At 45.0% G+C, this 23,169-nt stretch overlaps 1 protein-coding gene across 3 annotated transcripts; it reads right to left on the bottom strand.

Annotated features, from left to right (window-relative positions):
- PRPS1 (phosphoribosyl pyrophosphate synthetase 1) lies at nucleotides 1–22,822 on the bottom strand. Of its 3 annotated transcripts, none has more exons than XM_036740466.1 (7): nucleotides 22,543–22,822; nucleotides 15,745–15,949; nucleotides 9,188–9,286; nucleotides 8,492–8,616; nucleotides 2,573–2,746; nucleotides 1,916–2,075; nucleotides 1–1,724 (listed from the first exon to the last, which is right to left on the bottom strand). In XM_036740466.1, exons 1-7 carry the CDS (start codon nucleotides 22,662–22,664, stop codon nucleotides 1,632–1,634), a joined length of 978 nt encoding a protein of 325 aa, XP_036596361.1. In that variant the 5' UTR covers nucleotides 22,665–22,822; the 3' UTR covers nucleotides 1–1,631. The 3 variants fall into 3 exon arrangements, with proteins under 3 accessions (XP_036596361.1, XP_036596363.1, XP_036596362.1); XM_036740468.1 differs by having other exon boundaries at nucleotides 15,766–15,949; XM_036740467.1 differs by having other exon boundaries at nucleotides 15,748–15,949; nucleotides 22,543–22,801.
- Nucleotides 22,823–23,169: the final 347 nt, after the last annotated feature.

Raw genomic sequence — 23,169 nt, 5'->3', positions numbered from 1 at the left:
TGCTTTCAAAGTAAGTTTAATTCTTTCACTGAAGTCTTATGGTTGAATAGGAATGCCAACATTAGTCACTTTGGTTCAATGCTGGCTAACAACTCGGCAGCAAAGCACCAGGAAACTACAGCTGGAGCAGCAAGGAATCTGCTCAAACCTTCTGCTAGAGATAAATGCCAGCATCGGCACTCACTGCAGACTAGCTCGTTCTACAGTGCTTTCTATAAATCTCCCCTTTAATAGGAACATCTGTTTACCAGCACCCAAGAAGACCCGAGAAAATGCAAATGAAGTTCTTAGAATTCAATGAAGGTTCCAAGGCCTAAAAGTTCACAAGGGCCAATGAACCCTGCCATCCACCCTCCATCAGTCATAATCCTTTCAATGTTATCTCCTGAGAAAAGCCCATTCAGTCTCTGAGCAGACCAAGGCACAAATGGCTGCAGCCTCCAAGACCCTTCTTCCCACGTTATCAGAGTTAATACCTATTGCCAGTTGGACACTCGACCTTGGAATCAAAGCTGCCCATGAGCTCAGGGAGTGATGACATTTTTGGTGACACTTTTCCTCCCTCCATAGCCCATGTCATGGTGGTACCACTCATGGAGAAAGAGGAATATCTAACTACAGAGGAAAAAGCATATTCCACTTGAGACCTAAATTTTCTCTCCTTTAATTCATTTAGATTTGGGGACAGGAAGGGAGGTGAAGAAACATCAAAATATACTAATGAACAGGGTCAACTACTCTAAAGGGGGGATTAAAAACACGCCCTGCTCACAATTAGAGCCTCAAAGGTTTGAATGAGGAATTTCTGTGGAAAGGTAGAAATGGTTCTGAACATAACCAAGACTGGTATTTTCTCACTCGGGGAGAAACCTCAGTCTGTAAATGTTGGTGGTTTGGAAGCAAAAGGTCTGGCCAAAGGTAAAAGCCACAAGGACAAAAGTGGCCCTGATTCCAAGGAATGCCAACTACAAGATAACTCCCCTCCCTGCCAGTGCTCTTTGTTTTTACTTCTCACTCATGGAACCTCTCAACAACTCCATAACTTTATAGTGCATTCACATCATCCTTTCCCACATGGTTACCCCTTGGCCTTCTCCTAGCTTCTATCTCAGTGCTGTTCAAGTCATGAGCTCCTTGAGGGCAGGGCCTGTCTTTTATCTTCTCTTTATTCCCAAAGAGCCTGACACATAGCAGGTGCTTAAGAAATGCTGACTTGGTAGCCAGGAATGCCATGGCTGGGGTAGTCTGGGGCTCTTGCTATGGCCTGACACTAGCAGAGTTCAATTTTTATTTAGGCTTTGCAGATTTTTATTTTTAAACAAACCAACCAACCAGAACTGCTGAAGTTTGCATGCATAGTGTTGCATCTGCCCCATCCCCTTCCCCTGCCTCCCTCCCCCCTCCCGGCCCTCACCCTGGTGGATGCATCAGCCTGCTCTCCAGAGTTAAGAGTGAAAGCTGAAAGGCTCACTTAAGACTAACAAAAGAAAGTGGAGCCCCAGGAAAATGGATGTGAGCAAAAAATGTGGAGAGCAGGATGAACAAGCAGGGACTTCTACTGAACTTTTGTAATATACCAAATAATGACTGGCTTAGCAAAGAAAAGCCTCCAACATGAAAAGCAGCAACGATTATAAAGGAACGTGACTGAACAGGTATGAGACGGACTCGCCATTGTGAGTCCTCCGGATGGCCTCGGCGAGGATCATAGAGATGTCAATCACCTGAAGGGAGGAAGAGAGGAAAGGATAGATCAACCCCAGGCAAGGACAGCATCCACTTAAACGAAAATTGGCTGTGGCAACACTGGTTTGTTCTAAGGCCTTCCTTGAAAAGGCAGGCCTGCTCAGAGCCTGACCTACTCTGTGTGGTGGGCAAACAGCCCCTTGAGATCTGTGACAAAACCCCATCTTACCTGTATTTTGGGGCAATGTTTCATCTTGTCTTCCTGAGGTATTGTGTTTGTGACAACAACTGCCTCAAAGCAGGCATTGTTAATTCGAGGAATAGCTGGACCAGAAAAAATGCCATGAGTAAGGATAGCATAAATCTTGGTGGCTCCAGCTGACAGAAGTCTAGAAAAAGATATGGAGACAGTAACCAAATGGACCTAATTACAAGAGGAGGTGAAGGGTGGGCAGAAGGAAAGGCATGGAGGAAATTCGTTTGTCAGGTTAACAAGGGACAAAACAAAAAACTACTTTACCACTAAGAGCCATGAATAGAAGCTCTTGAAATGAACAGTGATCCTGACAGAGCACGTGACTATACTCTACTATCGTAATCAATAATAGACATCAGATTGCTGTGCTTGATGTCCTAGATAGAATTCTGCCAGGTTAAATTCCCCTTCCTACTATAAACCACAAAGCTGTTTGAAGCAACTGTTTGTGTTCAATAGATCACTAAGTGCTTTGGGCCCGGGACCTTGAAAGATGGCATTTATTCCCTTAAGGTAGTCACTTTCAGGGCAGGAGAACATGTGGGTTTTTAAACAGATCATTTCAACCAATAGATTACACCCAGTCACTCCCTCCCAAAACAGCGCTCCTTCCCCACACCATCTACTCACTTATCTGCTGCATGACAGATAGTACCACAAGTATCAGCCATGTCATCCACTAGAATGGCTACTCGGTCCTTGACATCTCCCACTAGCACCATTCGATCAACTTCATTGGCCTTCTTCCGCTCTTTGTGAATCAGAGCAAAGTCAACATTCAGTCGGTCTGCAATTGAAGTCACTCTGCAAGAAGATGGGAGTAAGGCAGTTTACAGACTATTAACAGTTCAGTGAGGAATCAAGTAGAGATGGGGGGTGGGGAGCACTCACCAGTTCTGGGAGACAGTGGAAGGTTGAATCTATGAATTGCGGGGTGGGAGGTAGAGAGGGGAGGGTTTAGGTTCTATCACCCAAATGGATCTCCCAATTTTAAATACAACCATCATCCCAAGTGCACAGATTGTTCCAATTAAGGTGACAACAACAACAAAAAAAACTGTGAACAGATATAAGACTAAGAGCCATTGCCCAATAGATAAGTTGTCAAAGGATAGTTTTCAAAAAGAAACATAAACGCAAAGTAAAAACAACTTTGAGGTTTCACCTCCAATTCAGCAAATTAACAAAGATAGCAAAAGGTGGAAATACTCAAAGCTGGAGGGGCTGTGGCAACATACCATGGGTAGAACTGAGAACTGATCCAACGATTCTGGAAAACTAGAACCAATGGAATGAACCACAAGAAAGAACAAAACAGAAACAAAAACAAACAAAGAGGGCAAATAGTTTGCCTCACGCTGCATTCAGACTCCTTAATTCTTTCTCTGGATATGCATAGCTTTTTCCATCGTGAGTCCTTTGGAGTTGCCTTAGAACCTAGAGCCAAGTCTGTCCAAGTCAGTCATCAGACATACCATGTGTCTGTAATCATGCATAACGTTCTGGTTCTGCTCCCCTAAACTCAGCATCAGATCACGTAAGTCTTTCCAGGTTATTATGAAGTCTGTCTGTTCCTCATTTCTTATAGCACAATAGTATTCCATTCATATACCACAACTTGTTTAGTCATTCCCCAATTGATGGGCATCCCCTTGATTTCCAATTCCTTGCCACCACAAAAAGAGCTGCTATAAATATTTTTGAACATATGGGTCCTTTCCCCACTTGTACGATCTCTTTGGGATACAGCCCTAGAAGTGGTATTTCCGGGTCAAAGGGTATGCGTATTTTTATAGCCCTTTGGGCAAAGTTCCAAATTGCTCTCTAGAAAGTTTGAATCAGTTTACAACTCCACCAACAATGCACTAGTGTTCCAATTTTCCCACATACTCTCCAGCATTTATGATTTTCCTATTTTGTCATGTCAGCCAATCTGACAGGTGAGATGTGGTACCTAAGAGTTGTTTTGATTTTGAACATTCTTAATTGTGATGACCATTCTTGGCCCTGGAGAAGCCACTGAAGTGGAAAGCTAAGGGTGTGGGATGTTGCATACACTATTACAGTCAGTTGGTCTTGCTTAACTTTTTGTGTTACAAGGGAACAGGGTAGATGAGGTAGGAAAGGAGTATATGTCTGGCAATGACTTATGATGTAAAAACTAAAGGCATCAGAAAAGATTTTTTAAAAGCCTATGAACAGAATGAATAACTATAACCATCCCTTAAGGCCTAAACTGATGGTAGACAATACTGAGCCTACTCTAATGTTCATGACATCCCAGCTATTCTCAGTCATATTTCTCAGGGAAAGCTATACTATGTACCTGGATGTTGACTTCATTTTTAAGACAATTAGGAAGTGACATCAATTAAACATTAGCTTCAAGGTATAGGCTTTCTTTATTGGTATGTTGTCAGGGAATATACCCCACTTTTCTCCAAATGAAACAGAGCTTTCCATTTTGAATCACTGTTCATAAAGAAAAACTAATGATTTCAGAAGAGAAAGGGAAGTGGGCAATCTGGCTAATTCCACTGACCCATTAAAGACGTTATCAACACCAAGAATAAGATTTTTTGGACACCATGTGTAGCCTAAGTTAAGGCTTATACAGAACTACATAATACATTTTCTCATTTGAGCTCCACAAGAGCCCAGGGAGATAAGTACTACAGGTATTATTCCCATTTTATAGATGAGGAAGTTGAGGTTCAGGGAAGGGAAGTGATTGGTCCATAGTTACACAACTAATGTCCAGAGGCAAGATGTGAATCCAGGACTTCATAGATTCCAACACCCAGCTCACTTTCCTCTAAGTCACATGTTGCTCATGCTTGCGTAGAGTCAATGGTGTCATTTTCACATGCGAATGGGACAGCACCATTAAGTGGTTGGCAATGCCATCTGAGCTAACATACTGTCTGTATTCAGGGGTAAATTCAGCAGCAGCCCAGCAGCATGTGAGGAATGAGGGAGGGCCTTGTAGTGAGGAGGCAAATCATTTCCCCTAAGACTCAAGTTTTCTCATTTGTAAAATAGCGAGAACAAATGCACTTTGCAGCCCTGTGAGGTAGGTAGGTAGTGCAAAAGTTGGATGATGCACAGAGAGCACATTACTGATACAGAGCAGTTTGCTAGCCAGAAGAGCATTCATTAACAATCATTCTACTGAGCTATTTTTCCTTATATGAAGATGCTACACACAGGCAAGCATAAATATGTGCATTGAGGCTGCCTGGCTAGCTCAGTGCTTTTCTCTAAGGTTCCCCCCACCATGGCATGCATGCCTAAGTAAGATGGTTGCTCCAAGATAAGATGTGTATGAACAGAGAAGCTAGCTAGTCTACAAATGGTTCACAGGATCCTAGACCTAGAGCCAGAAAGGTCCTTGGAAGGCATCTAGTCTAAGCCTCTTATTTTACAAATGGGGACACTGAGGCCCAGGGAGAAGTAACTTATCCAAGGTCTCCCAGGCCACTGCTCGTTGCAGAACTGAGATCTGAACTCAGGCCTAGAAACTCATTGCCGATTCCAGTGAACTATACACTACCTCTCTATTACATCTTGCTCTAACCAAGTCACATGCTGCTTTCTATTGCTACTGTTGTGAGAGTTAGCCTCCTGAACACACAGGATTCTGTTAACCACACTTGCTTGAGATCATTCCAACCACGCACGGGCTTTGAGCAAACCTTTAGCTGAGTGCCTCAAAGCTCAGACATGCAGTGACCAGTCAAGCATAAAGAGATCCACACAGACAGGCCTCAGTGGGGCATTTAAAGCCCAGCATAGGCAGGCTCCAACCTACCCTGCCTTCTGGGCTTATTCCACATTATTCCCCTTCACAAACTCTCCATTCCAAGCAAACTGGTCTAGCTGCTGTTCCCTGACCTGTCCACGCCTTTGTTGGGGCTGTCTTTGACACTTAGGACGTATTCTTCTTCCGAATCCTTGGCTTCCTTCAAGACTCAGCTCAGGGGCCCTCCCTGCAGGGGCTCCCAGTCCACTATCTGTGTGAATACTGCAGCTCCCAGGAGCAGGAGCTTAGCTCCACATGGGCAGACTGGTTGGGGGTTTTGGGGTTTTAGTGCATGCCTCCCATAAATGCACTGTAAGTGCTTAAGAAATACTTGTGGAATGAATGAATTTCATTCAAAGCAGTCATTCAGGTTCATTTGGAGAAAGAGACCCCACCAAGAGAAAGAAACGGTGAGCAGCTACAGTCACTGTCAGCAAAGCCAAATCTCAGCAAAGATCAACAAAGCTTGAACTTGATTGATTTCCCTCTCCACACTGCAAATAAGGAATCCCCATGTATGCAAATTCCTACTCTCAGAAGTTATAATTATATAAAAAAGGCTAATTGCTTCTAAGCCAATGGAAACATGCCTTGTGAATCTGAATAATGTGTCACCACACTTCATGGGATTTGCACTAATTGGGACCTGCCTATAAAATGCTGGCAGCCTGTGGCAAAACTGATAGAGACAGAGATTCAGAGTGCTATTTCAAAGCATATCACATATTTTACTAGTTCAAATAGTGCTTCTGATGGTGTGACTGTGGGAAAGTCCCTTTTCCTCCCTGGGCTGGTTTCTTCCTCTGTAAAATGAAAGGGTTGGACTCAATAGCCTCTGAGGCCCTTTCCCTCTCAATCTCTTCTTCACAGCTCAAATCTCTTTCACGGCGGATCTAAAACACTGAGGGAAGAACGACATTGGTAAACAGACAGGACAGGAGCAAATGGGGGGGGGGGGGAAGGGGGAGAGGTGCTGAAGTGAACTTAGCTGAGTTCTCTTCATGTTTACTTTAATGGAGAGGTTGAAGAGAAACCAAGTGTTGGAAATATGAATGGCTTTGAAGGAATCCTGAATTAATTTTGTAAACACCTGGGTTTTGTAGTGCCTGTTTCTATTTCTCCATTAAGAACCTAAGTAACACTTCAGAGTGCATTATTAATGAGTAATCCAGGGAGGAAATCAAGTACTCTTAATCTGCGCAGCTTTCAGTCTCTGGTAAATTCTATTCAAACGTTCCTAAGGTTCTTGGCTTTAAAACAATAACAAAACATGATTTCTTCCCTGCGCAGTACTTAATCCTAAGAATCAAAAATGTTCTGCAAATTGGCAAAAGGTTGGGGGAAACAAACCTGCCCATGCCACTGACACACAGTATAACCATGTCATAGGCAATTTTAACAGCTGTTGATCTGAAAATCAAATCCCTAGCCAATTCCTAAGAAAGTCATATGTGCAGCCCCGAGTTAGGGAGGGAACAAACATTTACTAGGCACTATGTGCCAGGGACTGTGCTAAACACTTTACAAATATCTTGCTTAATACTCATGACCACCTAGGGAGATAGGTGTTACTATAGTCCCCATTTTTCAATCAAAGAAACTGAGGCAGAGGTTAAGTGACTTGCCCAGAATCATAAAACTAATAAATAAATGTCTGAGGCTGGATTTGAACTCTAGTCTTCCTGACTCCAGGCCTAGTGCTCCGTCTACTCACTCTACTATCTGGCCATGGCTGGTAGCTACACAGCTCCCCTTTTTTTGTTTTGGTTGAGGGGGGAAGGCAAGGGCAAATTGGGGTTAAGTGACTTGCCCAAGGTCATACAGCTAGTGTGTCAAGTGTCTGAGGCTGGATTTGAACTCTAGTCTTCCTGACTCCAGGCCTAGTGCTCCGTCTACTCACTCTACTATCTGGCCATGGCTGGTAGCTACACAGCTCCCCTTTTTTTTGTTTTGGTTGAGGGGGGAAGGCAAGGGCAAATTGGGGTTAAGTGACTTGCCCAAGGTCATACAGCTAGTGTGTCAAGTGTCTGAGGCTGGATTTGAACTCAGGTCCTCCTGACTCCAGGGCCAGTGCTCTACTTACTGCGACACCTAGCTGCCCCTACACAGCTCCCTTCTTGCTGGGATCCCTACCTGAAGGAATTCTTGGCTTCCCAAATAGCAAAAGGCCAGTGAAGGGGAACATCTCTGAATAATGGTCACATGCTATACACTATTTTCACTTTGATTTTTTTTTGTTTTATTTCTTCTTTCACAACATGACTAACGTGGAAATGTTTTACATGACTGTATATCAGGTTGCTTGCCATCTTGGAGAGGAAGGAGAAAATTTTGGAAAACACAATCTTTAGGAAAAAAATAAATGTTGAAAATTGTCTTTACAAGTAATTGGAAAAAATACTATTAAATAAAAACAATAAAGTCATATGCTGCATATGCAGTGCCATCTCTAAGGAAAAGACACTCAGTAACAATTTAGGGAGAGAGAGGATTGGTGACACAGACGATAGAGAAAGCAAGCACTGGGTCTGGAGCTGTGATCTGACCTCAGACACTGACTACCTGTGTGACCCTGGGCAAGTCAGGGAGTGGACTCAATGACCTTTAAAGTCCTCTCTAGCTCTAGGATTCCATGACAAAAGATGAGCTGAGCCATCTTAAATACTCACAAGACATCATGTGGATTACCCCAGCCACAGTCAGTTCAGAGATGACCACAGAGTGGGCACAATATTAACTAATCCTACCTTTTAGCTCCACCAGCATCAGGGGATACAATACAGCAGGTCTTCCAGTCGGCAATGTTCTCCCTTATCCACTTCAGGACAGCTGGCTCAGCATATAAATTGTCCACTGGGATATCAAAAAACCCCTGCGGAAAAGAACTCTATTAATCTCTTGGCTCCCCCTGCCCCCACCCCCAACCAGGTTTCTAGCATTTGTTAAATAAGAGATTCTGCTCCCGAAGCACCTTCTCCAAAACAACCCTGTGAGGCAGGCAGCATATTACCCCAAGCTTCCATACAGAGAGCTATTACCCAGTGGTGGGATTCAGCCGGTTCATGCCAGTTCAGTAGAACCAGTATCTAATTTTAGGTTGAGTTCCAAACCGGCTGTTAGCGCCTGCCACGTCAGCAGCACCTCAATTCAGTTCTGTGAAGAACTGGTTGTCAATTTATTTGAATCCCACCACTGATATTACCCCAAGCTTCCATTGGGAGAGACAGAGGCACATGCGTAGCAATGGTATTCTCCTAGTGAGTACTGAGGCCAAGATTCAAACCAAGTTCCTGGGAACACAATCACAGTGCCCTTTTCATTTAGTTCCAAGACATTTGGTCTCCTGGTCCTCAGAAGTATCCTATGCTTGCTTCTTCCCCAGAGTATTCATGAACACCAAATCCCCGCCCCCAACAGCAACTCCCATGGTTTTTCTTTTATACCTGAATCTGAGAGGCATGAAGGTCCATGGTGATTATATGATCTGCTCCTGCTACAGACAGCATATTTGCCACAAGCTTGGCTGAGATTGGGGCTCGGCTCTAAATGGGAGAGAGTAAGGGTCACTGACAAATAGTTCAAAGTTAGGAATCTGGCAAAGTGGGCCTACTGCCTATTTTAGTAAAGCAGTTTTCCTTTCTTGTGGCCTGTTTATCAAAGCTAAAAGAGGCAAGTCTGATGCGTGGCTATCAGCCTACACTTATTTTTTTTTTTAAAGATCATTTGGTCTTAAACTTTTCAACCAACATTGCTATTTGCAAAATAAAAGCAGCCCCATCCACCCCCACCCCCCAAAAGTCCCCAACTACAATACACTGAAGTTTAAGAGATACCGGATATAATTATGAGGTTTACAGAAAAAAGGATCAAATGAAAACTTCTTAGTCCAATGCCTCTGCGAGAGCTCATCATGTGGATGCTCCCTTCAATACCAAGATGCAGACCAAAACTCACGTGCTTTGTGCTGGCCCATCCTGTGGAGCTTTCCAGAAAGCCTTCTCTGCATTCTCTTGATATTGTGTGAATACCAATGGAGCAGGCAGGCTATCTATTGGTATGTGACCAGCCCATCACTTTTCAGATGACATCCTTTATTCTGATCCTGTGTAATTACTCATTTGTAACGTGTTGCAGTGAAAAGAAGGCTTGGCAAGAAATCCAACTAAGTTATCTCAAGGGCATATAAGGATGAAAGTGGAAGGACACCCCCCCAAAACCCCACATTTAAGGATGAAAATGGAAGGACCCCCCAAAAAAACCCCAGAAGAAAAATGGAAAAGATCTATATATAAAGATTACTATAACAAACTGTTTTCCCCATCAAGGGCAGTGAAACCACCACACAAGGGACCCTAATACCAGAATTTCCAATGTGCTTAAAGAGAAGAGAGAAATAGCACTGAAGAGAAAGAACAAAGACAGGAAAAGCAGCCAAATTGGGTCAAGCATATACCCTTTCTAGAAGACGTACAGTTGAGGTTGTTGAGGGATTGATAAGCAAGGCATGTGAAGGATGGAAAGATAATCAAGTTAAAAAAACTCGAACTTCTTAATAGGCAAAACAAAACAAAACAAAAAGACCACTGAGAAAACAACCAAGGAGCTCGATGCCTTCTCTTCCCACCTACCTATATAAAATCTCTGACAACCATCAATTGTACAAACTGAGGGAATCCTTAGTGAGAATCAGTAGGGAAAAAGCAGACTTTCATAAGCAATATTCAACAATGCACTGTATCTTTACCATTTTGCAACTGACTCAAAGATGTAGAGGACTTAAGATCCTGTGGTACTTATTGTTTATAGACTATAATTTTTTTAAATTTGGTATAGCAAAATGTCACCCTAAAGCCTCTTTTTCCAAAAAGGCTTCTCCCATCCATATATCAAAATCATTCAAGATTCCTTGAAAGATATGACAGAAATAACCCTATTCAAGGACCACTGCGATGGAGACGCCCAGGAGGATGGAGTCCAAGTGGAAGAGAAAGGATTCTCTGTGGTCTTTCACATGTTCCTGTTTGCAGATGACATTCATGCCAGTCGCAAAACAAGCTCTGGGATACTTCAGTCTCTGTAAGCAGTCAAAAGTTCAGCCTCACCATCCATGCAGGAAAGACCAAGTGGATGACGAAGATCTATCATCCAGATCATGACATGCATTTCGATGAAAAACCTATAAAGCTTGTCTATCAATGTGTAGACCTGGACCTAGAATTGGGTCCAGGGTTGAACAGGAGGAGGGGAATGGACTTGATTTGACTTTGGAATATTACAAAGCTCTTTTAACGATCCTTAAGCTTCCCATGAAAGCAAAGTCCCTCAACTCCTTTATTTGCCTCTCCACTGAATGCCTATGAACCTGCCCTCCACTTACCTTTGACTTCTTTTTGTCACCTCTTTCCATTTATGGGACAGATGTAAATAGGTATGACTGTTTCTCTAGTAGCACAGCTGATGGTCTAACAAAGCTCGGGGACTCTTGGGACCCTCTCGCCCCATTTCTGCCACCATCACTATAGAAGCACAGGGGGCCAAGTTGGCTAGACAGGTGCTATTTTGTATCTTTATTTCCCAGATGGCTATGGTAAATTCACCACCAGGGGGCCAGTCTGCTGGCAATGAGACTTTTAGCATTTCTGCATTTAGCCAGGCTGGTCCTAGAATCTACCAGAATGTCTACTTTGCTAGCATTACCCTCAAGAACCCGCCTGGATGAGGCATGGGAGAAACAGGCTGGCAAACATTACTTCTAAATTCTCTTCCTTGTTTTTCTACAGTCATGATCACTACTATCCTGCTCTAAGAGGTCTCTGATCCTGATATCCCATCACCTTAGATGCTGTGCAAGAATTAAGATCTAGCAGGCCCTATCAAGCTGGAGCACTTCCAGGAGGGACCCAGTGAGGCCTACTGGTCAAAGATCAGCCTAGCCAAGTTCAGAGAGTACCACTACTAGGTTAGCTGCAGTTTAAGCTGAAGCACCACTCAAGAGCCATCTACTAGGTTTACAGAGAAACTCCAATTTGAATGGGGCAGGGCAGCAAAGGGATTAGGGCTAGCCAACTCCCAGCCCCTCCCCTCCCCGTCCCCCCCCATGAATTATATTATAAACCCTTGAAACTTAGTGATCAATGTATGCATTAGATCATGTCTTCACTTAATCTTTTCCATATAAAAGTTTTCCACACCGCTATGCAGTCCAATGCTTTGTGGTTACATCACACTTATAGAGCATAATTTGCTTATTTTCCTACGATGTTAGACATTTGGGTTGTTTCCATTTTTTTTCTTTTTTGTGCTTTTATAAAAATAGAACTGCTACAAACATCTTGAAACAAATCATTTTGTTTTTCCTTTTGGGTTAATTTCCTTGGGGTACATTACCCAAAGTGGAATTTCTGGGTCAAAGGGTAAGAATGTCTGATAGCTCATTATACACTGCTCTCTCAAAGGACTCAACTCATGAACGTACAGTGGCACCAGCAATGTACACAGCAACTGAGGTACCCATTTTTCCAGAGCCTTGCCAACGAAAAATTTTAGTTTACTTTTGTTAGTTTGATATATGCATGATGATACCTTGAGTTTTTCTCCATTTTCATTTCCTTAATTGCTAACATGGCTATATACATATTAAAGAAAGTTTTACGGAGGCCATCTTTTGTTTTTAAATACCAGTTATTTCCAGCCATATAGCTCTCCACCCCCAGAGCATCAGGCTCCAGGCTCCTAACAAAGAGAGCCAGTGTGACTTGGGGGCCAGGGAGCCAGTCTTAGGCAGAAGGCTCAAGGCATTTCTGTGACACATCAATGGTGGGGTGACCTCGCTAGGTCACTTAACATCTCCTGACCCAAGCAATCAAAGACTCAGCATCTGGGCCTCCAGGGACCATTCTCTCCACCCCTAACCCCAATCTACTCAGTTTTGGAACTCTGCCTGGGGCTGAGCTGTCCAGATTAGAAGGACAATTCACCCCAACCCACTGAATCTAGCTGGCCCCATGGTATGCATCACATTCCTCACTGGATCCTTCCATCAGATCCTTCTGTCCAATAACTCTTCAGCCCTCTGTAGCTAAACTCCCCCAAAAGGCCAAGGCCATCTAGAAGATGTGCCTTCACTTTCTCTCCTCCCTCACTTTTTAAGATCTTACAATCTGGCTTCTGACTTATCACCACTGAAACTGCTTCCTCCAAAGTCACCAATGAGTTCTTGGTTGCCAAAAATCCAGTGGGCTTTTCTCAATCTTCATTCTCCTCGAGATCACGGCAGCCTTTGGCACTGTGGATCACTCTCTCCTCCATTCTTTCTTCTCCCTAGGTTTTCAGGGCCCCACTCGCTCCTGCTTCTCCTTCTACCTATCTGATTCCTCCTCTTCTGTCCCCTTTGCTGGATTATTCTCTTCCAGGTCACACCCTCTAACCACAGATGTCCCTGAGAGTTCAGTCCTGGACCCTCTTCTCTTCTCCCTCTAGACTACTTCATTTGATGATCTCATCAGCTCCCATGGGTTTAATGACCATCTCTATACTGATGATTCTCAATCTACCTCTCTACTGACCTCTAGTCTCACATCTCCGACTGCCTTTCAGACATCTCCAACTGGATGTCCAATAGACACCTGAAACTCAACATGTCCCAAATGGATCTTGTTAGCTTTTCCCCTAAACATTCTCATTCCTCTTACTGAACCGTCCCCTCAGGCCCTCAGACATGCCTGAAGCCTAGGTGTCCTACTTGATTCCTCTTCTCACTCCCTACATCCAATCCATTGCCAAGACCTGTTAACTTAACCTTTGTGACATCTCTCACACTGCCACCACTGTAGTGAAGGCTCTCATCACAGGAAGGGAGGAAGGGGAAGGAGAGAGAAGAGAAGAATCAGACTATTCCAATAGCCTGGTGATAGGTTGGCCTGCCTCAGGTTTCTCCCCACTCTAATCCATCCTCCATTTAACCAAAGTGATCTTACTAAAGCACAAATGTTATCATGTCACCCCCCTCCAGGGTGTCACAGGCACTGGGAGAAAAGATGGAATACTGACCTGGCTCAGTTCCTAGGATAAACTCTAGTGGTCCCTATGACCTCCACGAGCAAATACAAAGTCCTCTGTTCAGCATTCAAAGTCACTCATAACCTAATCCTCTCTTCCCTTTCAGTCTTATACCTTAGTCCCTATCGAGTACTCTTGGACCTGGTGAAACTGGCCTTCTGGCTGGTTCCACGAACAAGACATTCCACTCTCAATAGTCCTGGCCATAACCTTCTGTTTTGTCTCTCTGACTCAAGTCTCTCCCCACTTCAATCCATCCTCCAACTCTGTTATCAAAGTGAACTTCCTAAAGCACAGGTCTGACTATGTCATGCACCACCCCCACCCCCCATCCAATCAACTCCAGTGGTTCCAAATATAAAATCCACTGGCTTTTAAACCCCTTTATAACACCTGGCCCCTCACTACCTTTCCAATGTCCTTCCATATTAATGCCCTCCATACTCTACAATCTAGTGACACTGTGCCTCCTCCCTACTCCTCACTCCATTCTTGTAACTCTTTGCTGGCTGTCCTCTATGCCTAGAATTGTCTCTCTCCCTCTTCTACGTCCTGGCTCCCCTGACTTTCTTCAAGTTTCAGCTCAAGGCTCACATTCTGCAAGAAGCCATTTCCAGCCTTCCTGAGATTATCTCTGATTTATCCTGCATACAGCTTGTTTGTAAGGAGTTGTTTGCATACTGTCTCTCTCATTAGACTGTGAGCTCCTTTGAGAGCAGGGATAGTCTTGTGCCCTTTTTTTGTATCTCCAGTGTTTAGTACAGGGTCTGGCACATTGTTGTCATTGGTTGAGTCTGACTCTTTGCAATGCCGTGGACCATATTAGCCATGGGGGTTTTCTTGACAAAGATACTGAAGTAGTTCGCCATTTACTTCTCCAGTGGAGTAAGGCAAACAGAGGTTAAGTGACTTGCCCAGGGTCACACAGCTAGTACGTGTCTAAGAATAGATTTGACCTAAGGTCTTCCTGACTCCAGGATTGGCACTCTATCCATTGAGCCATCTAGTTGCCTCTAGCACATATTGTTCAGTTGTGTCCAATTCCTTGTGACCTCATTTAGGGTTTTCTTGGCAGAGATACTGGAGTGGTTTGCCATTTCCTTCTCCGGTTCATTTGACGGATGAGGAAACTGAGGCAAACAGGGTGAAGGGACTTGTCCAGGGTCAGTCACAGAGCTAGAAAGTGTCTGAGGCCAGGATTTCAACTCAGGAAGAGGAGTCTTCCTGATTCCAAGCCCAGTGTTCTATCCACTGGACTATCTAGCTGCCTCCAGCACACAGTATGTGCTTAATAAATGCTTGCTGATAACTTGTACAATAGCCAGTGATCTGGACTGATAAAGGGAATCTCCTTACCAGGAGTTACACCAAGAAATTACAGGTCCAGACCCTCTGAGGAGCAGATATGGTTTATCTCCCTCCAAAGACTTCACTAAATGTCTGCTTTAATTAATTTTGGTAAACAAAACAAAGCGTTTATAACGTAGCTGAGAAATTAGCATGAAAAATAACCAGTACTTTAAAATATAAACATTCTAAAGATGAAATCTATATTCATTGCTAAGCTATGGAGAATGTATATTAAAGGTTATATCATTTTGTATGAAATCATAAATTTGTGAATCATTTTGAAAAACCGATTAAATTGAAACTTCCTGGCCAGTGGTTTACATCCTGATGAAAGCAACATGACTCAGATTTAAATGATCTGTATGCCACCTGGACCTCTAATTCTATTAGTATAGGTCATTGCCAGCCTGGGAGCTTCTTCTATCCCTACAGAAAGCGGCCTGGGGCATTAAAAGGTTCAAAGGTCAAACAGCCAGGATAAGTTAGAAGTAGGCTAGCTTGCTCCCCACTTCCCCCTAATCTAAAATGGAAGGTCACTTTATTTAGCAAAGCGAAATTTCCGGAGTAACGTTTTAAAAAGAAAAGAAAATACCACATTGGAGTCTGCTCCTACTTTGTCCTTCTTGTCCTGCCGGGCATAAGGGAAGCAAGGGATAACAGCAGTGACCCGGCTTGCGGAGGCGATCTTGCAGGCATTGATCATGATGAGAAGCTCCATCAGATTGTCGTTAATTTCACCACAACCGCTCTGCACGATGTACACATCCTCTCCTCGGACGCTCTCACCAATTTCCACGCTTTGGCGGGGAGGGAAGGAGGGGAAAATCAAAGTTATTTCTATATTCCACTGAGGACTTCAAAGCATTTTAGGCATGCTGCACTGTGCTTAGGATCCTCCATCAACTCATCACCACGGATGGACCGATCAGATCGACTGACTGATCAGATCAATCTATATCTATCCGTATCTTAGCTAGATCAAGCACTGGCAGGTGAATGACTAAAATTCAGTTGTTGGCACCTACTTTAAGTTTCAAGTAGAAATATCTAACATAAATGTGGTTTGAACAAATATCAGCTATGCATGATCCAGGCTGTACTTCTACCTCAAGAGACATCGACCTCCCACAAAAGGAGACAGTTCCTGCCCTCAAGGAATCAGTGCACACAGATCTGCCACTGTACCTTTGAAAGATGTCACAGGTCACAGTTTTGTCTACGGTCACCAGTGTCAGTTTCCACATCTGGTACAGTGGAAAGAACATCTGGAATCCCAAGACCCAGGTCTGAATCCCCACTCTGCTGCTTAATGTCTGGGTGACTCCAAGCAAAATAGTTCCCTTCTGTAGGTCTCAAGTTCCCTCATCCGTTAAATTAAGGGGTTGGACTAGATCTCATGTTCATTCCGGACCCTGTTTGGTCTCCAAATTTTCAGTAAACCTTCACACTCAAAAGGAAAGGAAATACATTTTTTGCATTTAGCTTGCATATACAGACAACAAAAGTGATGAATTTTTCTCCCCCAAGAGTTCACCCAAAATTTTCGCACAACTTCATTTGGAGTTTCTATGATATTTCAAAAGGATAATATACTTACTTTCCGAATATTTCTAGAGTCCTCTCGACAAGCTTCTTGTACACCCCCAGTTGGGAACCTCTGAGCTAGATAAAATTCCAAAGTTTCTTAAAGGCCTAAATGCCCTGCACCCTACTCAAAGTTGCAAAACCTATGCTAACTACCCAGTGATTCAACAGAAAGAGGATGGGTGGGGGGGGATTTAGAGGCTACATTTCCATTTCAACACATGGAAAAGAGGGCCTAACCAGGCCATTTTGCTTGGGAAAGGTGAATTCCCACAGCAGAGTGGCAGCATTCAACTCCTTCAGGGGTAACCCTCCAGGAGGGTCCTTCACCAAAGTGCACCCATCTCAAGAACATTTACATCTGCCTCTGGCAAAAACAATTTGCTTACAATGATGCTAATAGTAAAAACCAATCACCTCAATGGTACTACATTAACTTGGGGTTTTTTGGGGGGAGGAGGAAGGAAAGATGTAGGGGTAGTCTATTAAGCTTGACAGGCCCTATTATTCAGCAACATGAATAATTCCTTCTTTTTATCAAAATGGCAATATAACTTTAAAATTAAAATACCTCTCACTGGGTTTATCTTTAGTTACTACCTTTAGCATGGGCTTTGATTTCCTCATTACCCTAGAACAGTCAGGATCATTACACACCCACTCGCACCCACCACCCCCCAGCCATCCACAGCCTCCAGAAAACACCATGGGCCAAAAGTAGATAAACTTCTCTAGATTTTCTTCCCTTCAACCAATGAGATCCTGACTCTGACATGGGCCCAGAAGCACTTTTGTAACAGCCAGAGAATCTCCCATAGCTACCTAGCATGGGGTATGCACATACGGGACTAAAAAAAAATCTACGTCTATAATATTCCAGTAGGTGAGCTACGGTCAACTGTTCTTTCCTTGAATCGTGTGCCCCACTGACATTTTTAGGCTGAAGCATTATGGTTCAGGGCTGAGAAAGGAGACCCACCCCCCTCCAGGACAGCCTGAAAGATAAGACATTAAACCTGACTTTGAACATTTCCCTAAAACAATGTAGTCTACAGTTGATGTGGGCATATGCAAATCCATCTGTAGCTATTTCCTTAAATTGGGCCACAGTTAGTTGGGAAATTTCTAGGAAATCACTCTCTCCTCTACTAATCCAGCACAAAAGGCTGAGTGTGGAAGAGAGAAAGCTAAAAGTGTGTGAACTACGCTCAACCTGTGTCCCATACATTCTGCCTTTGGTGGGTATGTAAATATTCCATTTGATCAATAAATGGAAACCCACCCAAGGCTTCAGCCCTGCCTACCACAAGGACTAAAGAATTCTGGCCCAGAGACAGTGGAAGTGCCATAAACAGTCTAATTAAGCTCCTGATACGGTGTTCTTCACAAGGACCCAATGTGCTCTTCACTGATAGACACTAGAACAGACTGTGTGTGCTCCCGAAATAAAGCGGGCCTGATGAGTGACTGATAGGACCATGGGAGGCTACTGGAAGCAGCTGATGGGCCAGTGGATCCAATGCTAGGCCCGGAGTCAGGAAGACCGAATTCAAAGGCAACCTCAAGTGTGTAACCCTGGACAAGTCACTTCACCTGTTTGCCTTAGTTTCTTCAACTGTAAAATGCGGATAATAACAGCACCTAGCTCACAAGGATTTTTGTGATGATAAAATAGGATGATATTTGTAAAGTGCATAGCACAGTGCAGGGCTATAGAAATACCGATGCCCTTCTCTTCCCAAGGTTTGTGTTGGCATTTCGGCCACAATTAGCTACATAGTAAACCTGCATCCAGAAGGAAGCAGTTTCTGAAAAATGAATGGTGGCATACCTAGGGGGTCAAAGATGAATCATGGCGGGTATCAGCCCCAAACTCCAAATCCTTTTAAAGGCCCCATAATTGCTAACTGGCTGTTGAACTCCCATTACCAGGGGAGTATCATGCTCTAAGGGACGTGTACTACGTGTGTGTATGTATGTATGCATGTGTATATATCTATATATATATAGATATATATAGATATCTATATATATATACACACAAGTATATATGTGTACGTGCACCTATGTGTACGTGTGTATTCACATACACCTATACATGTGCACATCTATGTATGTATATATCCTGTGTGTGTGCATGTGTGCACACAAATATGGTGACCTAGTATTTATCTGTATACTTATTCCAATTTTCTAGGGCCTAAGAAAAGTAGAACTTTTTTGGGGGGGGGGAGACAGGGACAAAAAAGATCATATAACCTATCCTGTTCCACATGGCAGCTTTATGGGGACAGGTTTTTATTTGAAAGGCCACTGAAAAACCCCCAGTAGCAGCCAAGATGTGGTGATGGTCCTCAGGTTAGGAACTTCTCTGATAAAGGCAAAGAAGCCTCCATCTTGAGCTGGACAGAACTTCTGGGTGCAGTTAGAACAAAACCTCTCATTTTACAGTGAGAGAACTGAGACCCCCAGGAGGGGGGATGATTTTCCCAAGGGCAAATGGTTAGCAGCCAACAGAGAGAGAACATCTGTCTCCTGACTAGGCTGTGTGACCTAGGTCAAAGCCCTTCACCCCTCTGTGTCCCAGACAACTCCTCAGAACACTGACAGAGTCTTACTGGCACTTCCTGCACAGAGGAAATCATAGGTCTGGGGGAAGAGAGGGAAGACGAAGGGAAGGAGAAAGGGAGAGGAGAGAAAGGAGAGTTTGGAAAAGGAAAGGAAAAGAAAATGTCTAGTGTATATATTTAGGGGAGGGAAAAAAAATCCAGGACAATGTTTCCTAAAATTTGGGCAAAGACTCAACACTCAAGAAGTGAGAAAATACCCCTTTCCCTTTCCCACCCCACCCCACCCATGCAGAATACAGCCTGCATAGCCAGCTGAGGCTGACCTACTGTAGGTTAGTTTTATAGAACTGCCTGCCCACGCTGCCACCGCCCCCCCCCCCATCTTTTTTAGTCTTTATTAAAGAGCTAGCTCACAGAAAGGGAGAGGGACATATACAAAAACCAAGGTGATAAAAAACCAAAGATATCATTTTTTAGGATGGGTGGCTTTGGGGCTTTCTGGGCTGGCAGGTCAGCAGGAAGGAGAGCTGCCAGCATGGCTTATCCAAATGCAGGGACCACAGTTCACATCCCTAGCTTAGCACAAAGACCTTTTACTTGTGTCTGGCAAAGCCGAGGGACCCCTGTGTAGAATGTTTTGAATTCATAAAGTAAAATACATACGATTACCAAGGAAACCAATTATACTGAAATACAGTGAACAGGTTTTTTTTTTTTTTTTAAAAACCAACTCCAGGTTATTTAAAAAAAAAAAAAAAGAAGGCTCTCAGGTGAAAAACCTGAGTCGTTGGGCTAGAAGTAGAGGGGCCCCAGCAGATGAGAGCCCAGAGTTAGAAAGCCCCGAGTTCAAATCCAGCCTCAAATACTTCTTAGCTTACACAGCATCAAGCACTGTGCTAGGTACTTTATGAATAAATACCTCATTCGATTCTCAACAACCTTGGGAGGTAGGCATCATTATTAGGTATATTTTACTGATGGGGAAGCTGAGGCAGAGCTGAAAAGTTAAAGTTAAGAGCCAAGGCACCCCACTGGAGCTTTTTTTAAAGTTCTGAGGGCAGAGATGGACTAGTCACGGAGACACATTTCCACGCCTTGGAAAGGAGGCCCAGAAAGGTTAGGTGACTTGCCCAAGTGCACAGGGAGTGGCTGAATTGGGATTTGAACTCAGGTCCTTTCACCCAAATCCAACCCTCTTCCCACTGCACCACAAAGCTAAGCAGTGAAATCTGAAGTTTAGGCTGAGCCTTCTATAACCACAATAAACTAAATATTCTCCTATGCAAGGAAAAGTCCTCAGCAATGGCCCCTAACTTGGTTTGCCTCTCTTCTCAAGGATAGTAAGTCAAAAAGCATTTATTAAGCTCCTACTACTTGCCAGCACAGCTGCGGACAAGGTCCACTGAATACACACCAGGAGAACCCAATTGGGAGGCAAATGCTCAATTTGGAAAAACCAGAGCACCTGGCCTGAAAATCCTGCTCCTCCACATCCCCACCAGTGTGACCCTAGACAAGTCAGAGTCACCGCCCATCTTGGGGCCACAGCTTCCTCAACCGTAAAATGTCTTTTTTTTTTTTTAAATTTTTGGAGGGGGGAAACGCAAGGCAATTGGGGTTAAGTGACTTGCCCAAGGTCACACAGCTAGCAGGTGTGTCAAGTATCTGAAGCTGGATTTGAACTCAGGTCCTCCTGACTCTAGGGCCGGTGCTCGACTTACTGAGCCACACAGCTGCCCCTTCTCATCTGTAAAATGAAGAAGGCTTCTTAACCTTTTTGGTGGGTCCTGGACACCTCCCGTGGGTGTGGACCCCTTCTGAGAATCATATTTTCAAACAATTAAAATGAAAATAAAGATGTCACTGATTTCTCATTAAAGTTCCCAGATTGCCTAAAATCTATCCATGGACCTCAGATTAGGAATCCCTGAACTAGATGGTCCAAGGTCCCCTTCCAACTCAAAATCTATAACCCTACAATTCCAACTTGTTTTCCATCTCTTACAATACAATGGTCGCTCCCTGAGAGCAGGCACTGTTTTATTTTTGTCTTGTATTCCCAGCCTCTAGCCCAGTGATTAAAAGTTTACAGACTGATTGCTTCCAAGAGACAGGTGTGCAAAGGACAGGACTGCTGGCTCATTAACAATAATTAATAGACATTTCTACAGGGTACTCTAAGGTTTGCAAAGCATTTCCCAAGTAGCATCTCATTTAGTCTACACAACGATCCTGTGAAGTGGTAACTGCTATTGGTAGCCCCATTTTCCAGACTAGGAAGCCATAAACAGTGTGGAGTGAGTCTGGAAAATCTAGAATCAAACCAGGCCTCTAACATCTACCGGCTCCTAGAACTAGAGCTGGAAGAGACCTCAGAGGTCATCTAGCCCACTTCCTACATTTCACAGTTAAGGAAACTGAGGCCCACACATGGGGGTGGGGGCAGGAATTTGAACTCAGGTCCTTTCCACTCCAAAACCATGGTGTGTTCTTTCTATATAGCACCACGGCGCTTCCCAGTGTGACTCTGGGCAAGGTTCTTAGTGCCCCCACGAAAACTCCCCAAACCACTCTCTAAAGCCAACCTGCACAGGGAGAGGGATACACTAAATCTTAGGCCAAGTCTCTATCCCGGTCTTAGAGGCGAGGAGACTGAGGCACGAGAGAGGTTAAGTAACTTGCCCACGGTCACACAACTACCGAGGGGCAGAGCCGGGATTTGAACCCAGGGTCCCCCAGTTCAGAGCTCTAACCACTAGACCACACACTGCACAGTAGGCACCTATCTGCGGCTGCTTCAAGCCAAAGGCCCTCGCCCAAGGCTAGCCTTGGCCTTGACCGAGTAGGACCGGGCCGCACTACCCCGACCCGAGGTGGAGGGGAGGGGGGCGGGGGTCCGAGTCTCCGTCCGTTTTTTCACTGGCCCGCTAGCCCTCCCTCCCGAGTCGCGAGCGGCCGTCCCAGCCACGAGGTGGCGACTGCTAGTACCGCCCTATCTGGCCCCTCTCCGCGCCCCCATTCCCTCCCGCTGCGCCCCCCCCCCCCCCGTATCACGGCGTGCCCCCGAGCTCCAGCCGCGGTCCCAGCGCCACCGCCGACCGGTAGAGCCCAACCGCCAGCGCATGCGCGCGCGCGTGAGACCGGCCGGCCCCGGGCCAACGGCCCTGACCCACGACCCGGCCCCGACCCCGGTTCCTGCTCCAGCTCCAGTTCCAGCCCCGGCCCCAGCCGCTCACCACGTCTCCTGGTTACTGAATTTCTTAGTCACCACCTTGCCCAGTTCCAGGCCCAGACGGTCGGTAATCTTCTGGGACAGGTCCTGGTGGGAGCTGCCGCTGAAAATCTTGATGTTCGGCATCTTCGCCCTGAGGTGCTCGGCGGACAGACCTCGGCGACCGCTGCGGGTGGGAGAGTGACTGGGGATATGAGGCTTCAGGCCGGTAAGGCGAGGCTGAGGTGAGGTGACTCGGCAGCAGGAGCGCACTCAGCACGACGCCTCGGCCATCTTGCCTTCCCGCCAGGCGCGCGCGCTCTTATATTATCTGCCGGCTCTGGGGGGCGGAACCCTAGATGCGGGCTCCGCCTACGCCTACGCCTATTGGTCAGCTGGTGGTGAGGGGCGGTGCCCTGTCTGTGGCCCCACCCCTTCTCGGGGTACTTTACCGCGGATTGGCTAAAGAACAGGGAGGGGGTGGGGAAGGCCAGACGCCGGCTCTCCAGCAGTGGAGTGAGGCGAGGGCGAAGTTGGCAGGTGAATTGGCTGGATGCGAGGAGTGGGGAGGGCTGATGCGACAATCCAGCTGATCACTCGGGCCAGTCCGGATCTGCGTGCTATGGGGGGGGGGCTCCTTCTTGAGCCCCAC

Source organism: Trichosurus vulpecula (genome assembly GCF_011100635.1).
Source record: "Trichosurus vulpecula isolate mTriVul1 chromosome X unlocalized genomic scaffold, mTriVul1.pri SUPER_X_unloc_1, whole genome shotgun sequence".
Classification (NCBI taxonomy): domain Eukaryota; kingdom Metazoa; phylum Chordata; class Mammalia; order Diprotodontia; family Phalangeridae; genus Trichosurus; species Trichosurus vulpecula.
The sequence above is the reverse complement of the archived record's forward strand: the minus strand, read 5'-3'. Positions and strand labels throughout refer to the sequence as shown.

Coding starts and splice junctions, on each gene's coding strand:
- PRPS1 (XM_036740466.1), bottom strand. CDS start 22,664: ATGCCGAACATCAAGATTTTCAGCGGCAGCTCCCACCAGGACCTGTCC. Junction 15,950..22,542: donor TTCAGTAACCAGGAGACGTG/GTGAGCGGCTGG, acceptor TCCCCGCCAAAG/CGTGGAAATTGGTGAGAGCG. Junction 9,287..15,744: donor TAGGAGCAGACTCCAATGTG/GTATTTTCTTTT, acceptor TCTCCCATTTAG/AGCCGAGCCCCAATCTCAGC.